General features: G+C 37.5%; 1 protein-coding gene across 2 annotated transcripts in view; it reads right to left on the minus strand.

Annotated features, from left to right (window-relative positions):
* LOC122716078 overlaps positions 1-5832 on the minus strand; it is a 28593-nt gene extending 22761 nt beyond the window's left edge. The window contains exons 1-2 of one of the 2 annotated variants that reach the window (XM_043938799.1): positions 5337-5832; positions 4114-4333 (exon numbers count right to left, since the gene is read on the minus strand). In XM_043938799.1, coding sequence (XP_043794734.1) covers positions 4114-4317 — 204 coding nt within the window. In that variant the 5' untranslated portion in view covers positions 4318-4333; positions 5337-5832. Of the gene's footprint in view, positions 1-4113; positions 4334-5336 lie in introns of those variants that run through there. The other variant, XM_043938800.1, reaches the window with a different exon arrangement.
* Positions 5833-10748: the final 4916 nt, after the last annotated feature.

The following is a 10748-nucleotide window of genomic DNA, read 5'->3' on the forward strand; positions in this document are numbered from 1 at the left end:
AAAAAAAAAAAAAAAAAAAAAAAAAAGACGACTTCTAGCGGAGGACATAACTTTGACGATTATACGATGCGTTCTGGAAGAGGAGCATCCTTGGAACCGGTCAAGCAATCGTTTGTATCCTGATTATGGGGTATTGTCACTCTTTCTACCGGCTTTTGTAGAAGAAAAAAAAATTCTTCGCCCAGACGCGACGAGGTTTTTTTTCCCCCCAAACTCTGGTTCATCTTCCCATATCATGCGGGCGCCCCAGCACGTAATAATCGAACAACAATTTATTACACACTTCAAGATCAATCGATGGGAAAGACACGAGATCTTCTTCTTCTTCTTCCCTTCTTCTTCTTTCTCTTCCAGAAAAACTCAGTTTTTCTTTATGCAGAGACAGTTGGAGATCTGGTTGCGCAAAGACTACTACTTTGATTATTGTTTCGAAGACAATGCTATTACCCAGGCAAGAAATTCGTGAAGAAAAGTTAATCGTGTTCCGTCGTGTTGAAAGTGAGATCAGTTCTGAACAGTGTGAAAAAGCGCCTCTTCGTTCGTTGCCTCTTTTAACGATCATTAAAAGTTTTTTTTTTTCTTTCTTTTAGATATTGTTCTAAATTCTAAGAATTTAATCGTCGAAAGTTATCGACGATTATGAATTTATTTTTCTAAAATATCATTGCCCAATAAACGATATCTATTAAACTATAATACCTCAATCGTCAAAAATATCGTCAAAGAAAAGTCTACAAACCCTTGGAATATTCTACAGCTATGCCAGTAATAGATAATTATAATCATCTGTAAGAATCTGTAAGAGAGGATCGAGTATTGATCTCCATAGATCCTCTAATTGAGAAAAAGAAAAGGAAAATAAATCCTCTCAAATATTTATTTATCAGCGAGGAAGGCTGTTGTGACGAATGAGAAAAAAGAGGATCTAAGAGTGAATCCATTCACAAGGATGAAGGTCGATCGATCGACCGATAGTCGATAAAAATCGAACATTCTGATGGAAGAACAACGTTTTATCGAGACCGGTTCGAATAAAGGGTACACGTAAACAAGAAAGGCGGAACCACGGGCCGCCGCGCCGGATATTGCGAAGTCCGAGAACGCGAGGGACAGGTCCGGGATGAAGAGGCGGAACGAAAAGGTGGAACATGATTTCGCGTATACCATGATCGATCAAGGATCGCCGTGGATAGGTATGATCCGGATCCTCCTCAGGATCGAGTTTCTTTAAAGTCTTGCGGTTTTTAATTCGCCTCGATACCCCTTGATGCTATGGGAAGAGAATGTACCTCGGGGAACGGATGATAGAAAATTTATGAGGAAAGAAGAAAACGCATTATTGATGGCCGAGAAAAAAGGGAAAATGTTTTCAAAGCGATAATTTTGTAACGAAAGAAGGAAGAAAAGAAGAAATTTAATTTTGAAGGAATTAAACGACCCTGTCAATTTCTGCTTAGAGTCAAGCATATTTTCTATGTTTTCTGGAACGTGGTGACGTACCACTTTGGAGAAGACATTGACATTATCGAGATCATTGCACGCGAACCGACGATTTTTCATTTCATTCGTCCAAGTTACGTAAAGTTGTGCGGTATAGCAAAAGCCGCAACAGCATCTTAGCGATCGTTCTACAGTTAGTCAACGCAAGTTTTTTGAAAAAAAAAACGTTGACCAGACTTCATTTTATTCCAACATACCGGTTCCAACGTATTCCTCGACCAGCAAACGGAATCGTAAGATCATGACACTTCCGCGGCTTCTTTATCTTATCGTCAATACGATAATGTTTCTATGATCGCGTTGCATCGAAATTGGAATAGTCTTTCAACGATTCTTAATTTCGAGAGAAAAAAAAAAAAGAGAGAGAGAGAGAGAGAGAAATCAAAGAAAAATTATCGTAAATTACTCCGATTACGAAAAGTGATACGTGAAAAATTTCTGTTTAATAAGATAAAAGAATTCTTACAAGGGTCAAAGAACATAGAAAAAGAAATTGCAGTTGGAGTAACATATCAAAGTACAACTCGTTATCTGTCGACGACTGAATAGCTACGACGACAAGTTATCATAAGAAGTGATTATACTCTAATCCACGCGGCGCCGATATTTCGGACTACCATTCGGTATCTATAACGGAGCGCACTTGTTTATTCTTCATCTTTTGTCCAGGAAACATTGCTCCCTATCTTCTCTTCGAGAAACACAGCCTTTCGTTACTTTTTAAAACATTTTTCCATATCCAATTTTTAGGAAAAATTTTCATAAAAATCGATACGAATTATTTCACGCGGAGAGAATGTTTCTATCATATCGCGTTAAAAAAGTTTTTCGTTTCGATTATTCTTAACATAGTCGTTCCTCTAATTTAATACCGAGCAACCTACTAAGAAACGAAGGTCGGTAGACAGGGAGCAAGCGCGATTAAGTGGATCCACCAGGGTTACGGCGGTATAGTTTTTCACTTCACATTGTGAGTCGTCGTCCGCAATGTGCGACGCGTTGGCATGCGGGATTCTCACAGAGAATTCCCGGTTCCATGGACAAAAACTGGGGACGAGGATATAAACTCAGGCCACATCGAAAGGCCACCGAAAACCCGAAAGAAGAAACTTCGAAAACGATATATCTTCTCCCAGAAAGAATTAAAATATCTTTTTCACGAGTTCGTAGAAAAATCTTACGCGAAGGTGTAAAAATTAGATAACATCTTTCGTAGCTCTTTTCGAGGCGAGTGATACGGGGCTTCCAGGGATCGCTGAATAGCTACAAAAATATTCAAACTACTGTGACCAGGATGTTGGCGCACGGTTATTCTCCTCGAAGAAGCTAACGGAAGAATTCAACCACGTTTGCAACGACCTTTGACGTGGCCTCGTGCGAAACAGGCCAGGCAAACGTAGATACAATGAAAACCGAGCTATTCAACAGTCGCGTATTTAATATCTGGAGCTATAGAAACTAGGATGCCGGCAATAATGCAAAGTTCGCGCTTTAAATACGGTGACCCTAATTTTTATTTACGCGGCGGTATATCGACGACGATGATTCGCGGATGAAGGTATGCGAGTGAAACGAACTTGGTGCCAATTAAATCAACCTGTTATCAAGATCGAAATTCTATGAAAAAGAGGCAACGCGTCGGTGTTGGTAGAAAATTTTGCTCGTATTCGAATGGACGAGGATCTCGGTCCCAGATGTCGGGCGAAACTGGCCATCCTAAACATCTTGCTTGGATCAAGGGCCTCGGGAGAGTCGTGTTTCCATGAGCGAAAAAAGGAATGCGAAACCGAGCTGCCTGCAGTTGCAGCTTGACAAAATTGGGGACACTTGGATCGTGAGAAATTCACCCTCTTCCCAAACCTGACTTCTGTCAGTGGTAATATCAAAAGCGGTGAAAAATATTCAAGAATAAATCTTGAATCAATTAACGCTCGTTTGAAAGTGTCCCCAATTTTTGCACGCGAAAATTCTTTACTTTAATGAAGATTTACTCTTGAATTCCTCTTGATAATGCTCTTGATCGGTGATAAATATTTCTTGTAATATTGCTTAAAGTATATATATATATCATAACTGGGATAAACTAAACTATTTATCTTTCTTAACTAATGACTAAAATAATTTGCTACAGCGAAATAACTTGAAATATGAATCGATGCTAACGATAATTTTTTAACGTTATAAATTTTCACTCGATCGAGAATAATCGCGAGAGTAATCTAAACGACATCAAAAATATAATCATGGATTATAACGAACAAAGTTTTCGTCGATGAATCTCATTAACACGACCGAGCAAGGACACACGTGGTCCAGCTGTTAATAAAGTGTAATCGAATCGTTTTATTCTCGTTTTCACGAGAACTTCGTTTCAACGCCCGTCGCGGATAAACGTTTTGTTTTACTCGTTTGCTTTATTAGGAACCACGTCATTGCTTTTTGTACCCTCCTGTCTCGCTCCCTACCCGTTTAAACGCTCGACTCTTTCGTCTATCACGATCTTTTATGCGATTTGATTTCGAATAGAATAAGAGAATAAAAAGAAATAAAACTCCTGTTTTTTCTTCTTTCTTTCTTTTTTTTTTTTTTTTTTTTTGACAATCGCTGATTTACCTGTTGCGACGTCGCATCGGAGGGCGAGAAGCTGGAAAGGGCGGTTAGGGGTGCGAGTGAAGCGCAGGAGGACGCTCTCGAAGGCGGCGGTGTGTGTCCAGGGGTAGGACTTCCGCTTCCGCAGCTACTCGTACCTCCGCTCGAAGAGAGACTCACGCTGTCCGCTCGCCCTCTCCAAGGAGAGACTGACACGTGCTTCAGCATGCCTCTTTGATCTCACCTGGAATCAGAATTCCATTCTTCTTTCCTTTATTTATGTTCACGATATGATCGATAGTTAGATATTCTTTCGGATATTTACTGTTGTTGATTTATTTATTATAAATTCGAAATTATTGTTGTTATTATCGTAACGAATTTTGATTTTTATTAAAATAAAGATTTTGATCGAGCCATTTACGGTGATAATAACCAATTACAAATTTAGATTTTTTCCGATGCTCAAAGGAAATTTAAAATTTTGAAAACAGGTCGTTCCGATTCCGTTCTTATCTCGAAAGCTATTTCATCCCAGATAGGGATAATATATACGCGATATTTATCGAGAATAGAACGTTTAATATAACAGGTAATCTCTTCAGGCTCCCTCCTCAAGGCCACAAAAGGAAAGAAGCGTGGTGAAGGACGTTCGATAATTATCGTGGAGCAGCGGGTGATTGCCGAGCTAACCTGATACCGAGTGGTTAGAAAAAAGTAAGTGCCATCGACGTAGCAATTTCGTATGTATTGGCGAAAACAGTATGACTAAATAGAGAGAAAGCCCTTGAACGTCGCGTAAACAACGTAAGAACGACGCAGCTGCGCGCCAGAAGCTTAAACACAAGCGAAACGCGTGAAACGGCTCGAGGAGGAAGCCAATACGTGGCCTGATTGTTAAATGTTTCCATAACAAGGAAGCGAAAAAAGAAGAATAAAAACACGGCAACCATTCTCACAGCGTTAACTGTATACCCCCCCCTTATTAATAATAAACAACTATTCTACGTTTGAAACTCGATAATGCGTAAAAGCGGCAACACGTTACGTTTCTAGAATATTTCCTATCCGATATGAATTTAATATATAATAAAATCGATCGTGTTAATTATATCTCCCTCGATTAGAGGCGTACCGACCAATTAAATCTAATAGGATACCTTCAAGTGTTACGGAGAAGGATGGACGAGGATCGATAACGTTATCGATACGACAACGGTTATGAATATTCACACGCATGTACTCACTTTTACGAATTCACAGCTGAGTGCAGCTTGCACTCGCGGTCCGGTGCATACGTCAATGCGCGGGAATCATGTTTACACTTGGCGAACAAGTGGCATTGAGTGCATCCAATACGATGTTACACCGCTTACGAGATGAATTCTATTCCCCCGATATTATGTCCCTTCGATTAACAACACATTATCTATTGAACGGTCACTGTCGTTAAATCCTCCTCGATTTCGTCCATTAAGATATTAATTTTCGGATTGATGTACACTGTACGATACACTCTACGCGAAAAAAAAACTATCTTCGTCGACGATTCACGATTCACGAAATACGAGTTTATTTTTTTATATTCGCAGTTTTTTTTTATACCCCGAATTACGAAAAACGATTGCGAAAAATTCGATGCACGAACGAAAGAAAAAAATGTATAAAAAACGCGCTTCGTCCAGCGTTGAAATCACCCGTCGCACCGAATACGCGACCGTTCCACACGCGACGAGAGCTGTGCTACGACTGAAGGGGACGGGACGCGTGTGCCGTTGTGTAAAGTCGGCGTAGTAAACTTACGAGGCGTAGAGGAAAGAAAACGACCTTCCTGCGAGCGTACGAGACTCGTCGACCGTTCTATACTCGCTACGTTTCTCTGTGTGAGTGCGGGGGCGTGAAACTTGGGTATCGTATGGTCGTGTGTCCACCCTTCTCTCCCTTTTTTATTTCGATTTCTTTTTTTATTTCTTTTTTCTCTTTTTATCTCGAAGATTGCAATTTTTTAGCAACGCGTGGGCGTTCGTAAGCCAGAAGGATGTCCGGGGTTTAATTCGCTTTTTGCTTTCGTCTCGTTTCGCTGACCTTTCATTGGTTTTCAGGGGTGCATATATTAAAAAATACACAAATCGGCGAGAATAAAGGATATGCGAATTGGGCGGAACGAGGTTTAATGAGGTTTATTTTTTAAAGAAGGAAATATGTGGTTGGTAAATTTTTTTTAAATTTTCGAATTTTTATACGTAATTTTTTTTTAAATATTCGTATTTCGTAATTATTTTCTATTAAATATTATATTTAATGTAGCAAATTTTTCCACCATAAAAATTTTTTGGTAATTTTTATCGTGATATTAAAATAAGCATTTCAATTTGTAATAAAAAAATATTTTCTTCGTTAATCTACTTATTTTTAATTTTTTATAAATAATATATAAATTTATTATAAAATTATATATATAATTTATATTATATATATATATATATATATAAAATATATATATTATATATATATATAAATATATTATATATAATTTATTTAAATATATAAATATTAATATATAAATTTATTATTCATAGAATCGTAAACGATTTTTCTATCGTAACTGAAAAATTTTTTTGATAATTTTTATCGTAATATTAAAATAAACATTTCAATTTTTAATAAAAATATTTTCTTCGTTAATTTCTACTTATTTTTAATTTTTTATAAATATATAAATTTATTATTCATTCTAATAGAATCGTAAATGATTTTTCCATCGTAATTGAAAAAATTTTTTGATAATTTTTATCGTGATATTAAAATAAACATTTCAATTTATAATAAAATATTTTCTTCGTTAATTTCTACTTATTTTTAATTTTTTATAAACATATAAATTTATTATTCAATCTAATAGAATCGTAAATGATTTTTCCATCGTAACTGAAAAAAATTTTTTAGTAATTTTTATCGTAATGTTAAAATTAGCATTTCAATTTTTAATAAAAAAATATTTTCTTCGTTAATTTCTATTTATTTTTAATTTTTTATAAATCTATAAATTTATTATTCAATCTAATAGAATCATAAATGATTTATTCGTAGTACAAGTTATTCCTGATTTTTTTTTTTTTTTTTGGTTTGACAAGAATTTTTATCGTAAGCGAGAAGATACGTGATCAAATTTGAATATCGACGAACTTAACGATGCCGTATAAAAAGGGAGAAAGATATAAGATACCTAGATTTGATATTTTACATAGGTTTTTAGTACGTGGGTACAAGTGTTCATTGGTGTTATTTTTTTTAATGTTATAAGGCGATCCAGAGGGGTGAGAAGTAATTCACCTGTGACAGGTGACGCCTTAAATGACGATTGAAATTCTGTAAACGCCTCGTGTAGCTTCCTAAGAGTGTAAATTACAAACGTCTTTGGAACAACGAGTTCCACCTATTAATGGATGTCACGCGCAACTTTCGAGATTCTGAAAAAATGCAGTCAAGCCGCTAATAGCTGCCACGTTTAGTTATTTCTATTCCTTTCGTTTAGCAGAAAACTCGCCAAGCTTCTATAAATCTATATAAATAGCAACTAGCAAAAACTTATGGGTGATTTTCTTCGAAAAGGATGAATCGTATGCGAATCTTTCGAAACAATATAATTTAAACGCTTGAAAAATTTATTTCGATATTCTAAAATATTTCTCATTGATGAAATGTGAATTTTTTTTTTCTAAGACAATTTTTTTTCTAACACAATTTTTTTTCTAACAAATAACGTATACGAAATAAAAAACGAAACAACGTTCTGGTTTCTGATAAACTCCTACGCGATAGTTAAATCACCCATGACGAGTTATCTTTTACGCAAGTTTCGTCTTTGGACTTAAAGAAGATTCGATATTTTATTTATACGCCTGTATTAACAAATCGGAAATAGAATTACAAAAGAACAAGGATCGCTTCCTACGTAATCACACGAAATCACACGGACGTATGGGCGGCGATTACATGCGTACATAAGGAGGAAAAAAAGATTTCACGTTGATTTCCTTCGAAGAGAAACGATAAACTCGTGTAGGAGTAAAGGTATAAATTTAATATTCATAATTCGTTATATAAAAATGTTCGTACTCGCGGAAGAATTGGGACTATTTCCCAGATCCATAAAAAAAAAAAAGAACCATTTCTAATGCTCCAGATACAATCTAGATCTAGACAAATGTATTTTCATCGAAGATGAGATACGAACGAAAGTTATATTTTTCCTTTCATTCCGGAAGAGAAGCGGCCAATTCTATTTCCTTCTTGCCGGTCATAATCATTTTTACTGATTTCTCTCGCCACGTAATATGAATATTCTTCTCTCGTCCAAGATCTTATGGATTCCTTGAGGGATTATCTTTAAATAGAAAATATTTTATACGTTTTTTTTTTTTTTTTCTGTGAACGTTATTTCGATCGTTCACAATGGCAGGACGAAAAGAAACGACACGAACGAAATCGATGAGCGTTAGAATAGGGTGCTAGGCGAGTGGAGAATCGTAAGAAAAGGAAGCGTATCATTACACCTGAGCGGAATATCCTTAGCAAAGGGAGTTTCTATAGGGTGGCCTAGTAATTCGATGCTTGTACACACAATACAGGTGTACTATTGTTGGAAATACATCGATCAGAAATTTTGAAAATGATACTTCTCACTCGCCAAATTTAAAAATTACGTCCTCCTTGTATCAGAATTTTTCGATAGAAACTTTTCTCTTACTCTTATCTTAACTTTTCCCTGCTCTTATATATTTATTGCCGTTCTTTGTTATTATTCGAGGCCTTAAGAAGGTGCTGTTATATACAGCAATCCGATTTCAAATGGCGGCACGATCAAATGGATTTTATAAGGGGCCCTTGGACCCTTAAGTAAGTAGTAAGGAGGAGTAAACACGATGCAACGCGAAAGTCGGTATCGTTTCAGAGACGCGTGATATCGCGATTCCCTGGTGCAACACTCTTCCCTTTTGTCGCGAACAACGAGCCTCCTGTGAGAAGCATTTCCCTCGACGGTCTGGCTTCGTTCCACGACGATCTCAAGGAGAAAATTCAATTAGCCTCGGCAACTAGATCGTACTCGTCGCAGCTGCAATCGGCAGATAAGTCTGAAACATGTATGTCATGCGAAAAAGAGCACTCGAGTGTGACTTTCGATTCGCTCGTTCATCATGGAGCCACCTCGGCGTGCCGCGCCGTAACTCCTTCCATTCCATCAAACGTTCCACATTTTAACCAATGAAAGCGTCGTGACTAACCTAGAAAGTACTTAAATTCCAAAAGTACAATGTGGAGGATTGTGGAGCCCCGGAATCGTAAAAATCTCTTTCATATCTGAAAAGTCCTACCACTTGAAGCGATAAAAATATCTCTCTTACAAAGGACTTTTTGATGAAAGAAAACTGTTACAAGATTGGATAATAAGATAATAAAATTCCTGGAATAAATTTTTGGTTACAGATTATATAATAATTTCGATATAGAAAAATTGTATAATATTTAATTCTAAGATCCGTCGTTTCTCAATTTTTTGGAAACTTTTCTCATTAAAGAAGAATCTTCAATCTTCTTGAATCCTATATTCCAAATATTAAAGACTCGATCATATTTTAAAATTATATTCTACGAAAGATTTATTATATTAAATCATACCATATTATTGTTACAGAATCACAGAGATCCTGAACGATTAAAAATATTTTCAGCAATTCGTAGAGGCGAAGCAGGCTTGACAGACAGGAAAGGCGAAGGCAGAGAGCATATCGGAACCACGGTGGTCAGCCACTTTATCCTCGTGCACGCAGCGAGCGCATCCAGCACCACTATACACGCCGCTATGGGAGTTTGGCAGCGGCGGTCCAGGCTCTCATGGTGTTGCGTTACTTTCCCACAGCCGAGTCTCTTCCTTCGTGTGCAATTCTTTTGCACGGCGCACGCTCACCGTGCACCTGCACGGGCCCTTTACGTGTGCACGGATCCTTTACGTGTGTACGTAGGCGCACCGACGCGCCGGCCAACAGTACACGAATACAAGGGGGCTCGTGTGGGTTTCGAGACGAAAACGCGGCAGACAGAGAAGGTGGAAGAGAATGAAAGAACGGGAGAAGCACGCATCTCACCTTGCAAGGCGAACCTGTTCGCCTGTATCGAAACCGAATATCGTCTTAAACCGAGTGTTACGACCTGAAAATATTAGCCCCGAGGATCTTTAAATTTTAGGTTACGGGACTGTGGCGGAAACGGGCCGACAAAGCGCCGGTATCGGTATACAGTTCGACGCGAAGTTTGATTTTGACGAGACAATTGCAGCCCCTTTCGAGGAGGAATGTTGAAAAAGGACGAGGCAGTGTCGATAAAGAATTATTACGCATCGTGGAAAAATTCTACGTATACATCTTATATATAGCGTGATCCTAAATGTATCGTACAGGGAAATATTTGTTTCTTTTTTCTGAAAATTAAATAAGACAACGAGTTTTACTTCGGCTCGTAACCTGTTAACACGGAAAGGGTAATTGTGTCGAATTGAGAGAGAAAAAGAAGAGAATGGGATTTAGTGTCAATCCATCGTCGTGGCATCGTTCAGCTTCCGGTCTGCGTGACGGGACTGATTTCCGGGACCGTTCCGTGCT

Source organism: Apis laboriosa, unplaced genomic scaffold (genome assembly GCF_014066325.1).
Source record: "Apis laboriosa isolate Shangri-la unplaced genomic scaffold, ASM1406632v1 scaffold42_cov153, whole genome shotgun sequence".
NCBI classification, from domain to species: Eukaryota; Metazoa; Arthropoda; class Insecta; order Hymenoptera; family Apidae; genus Apis; species Apis laboriosa.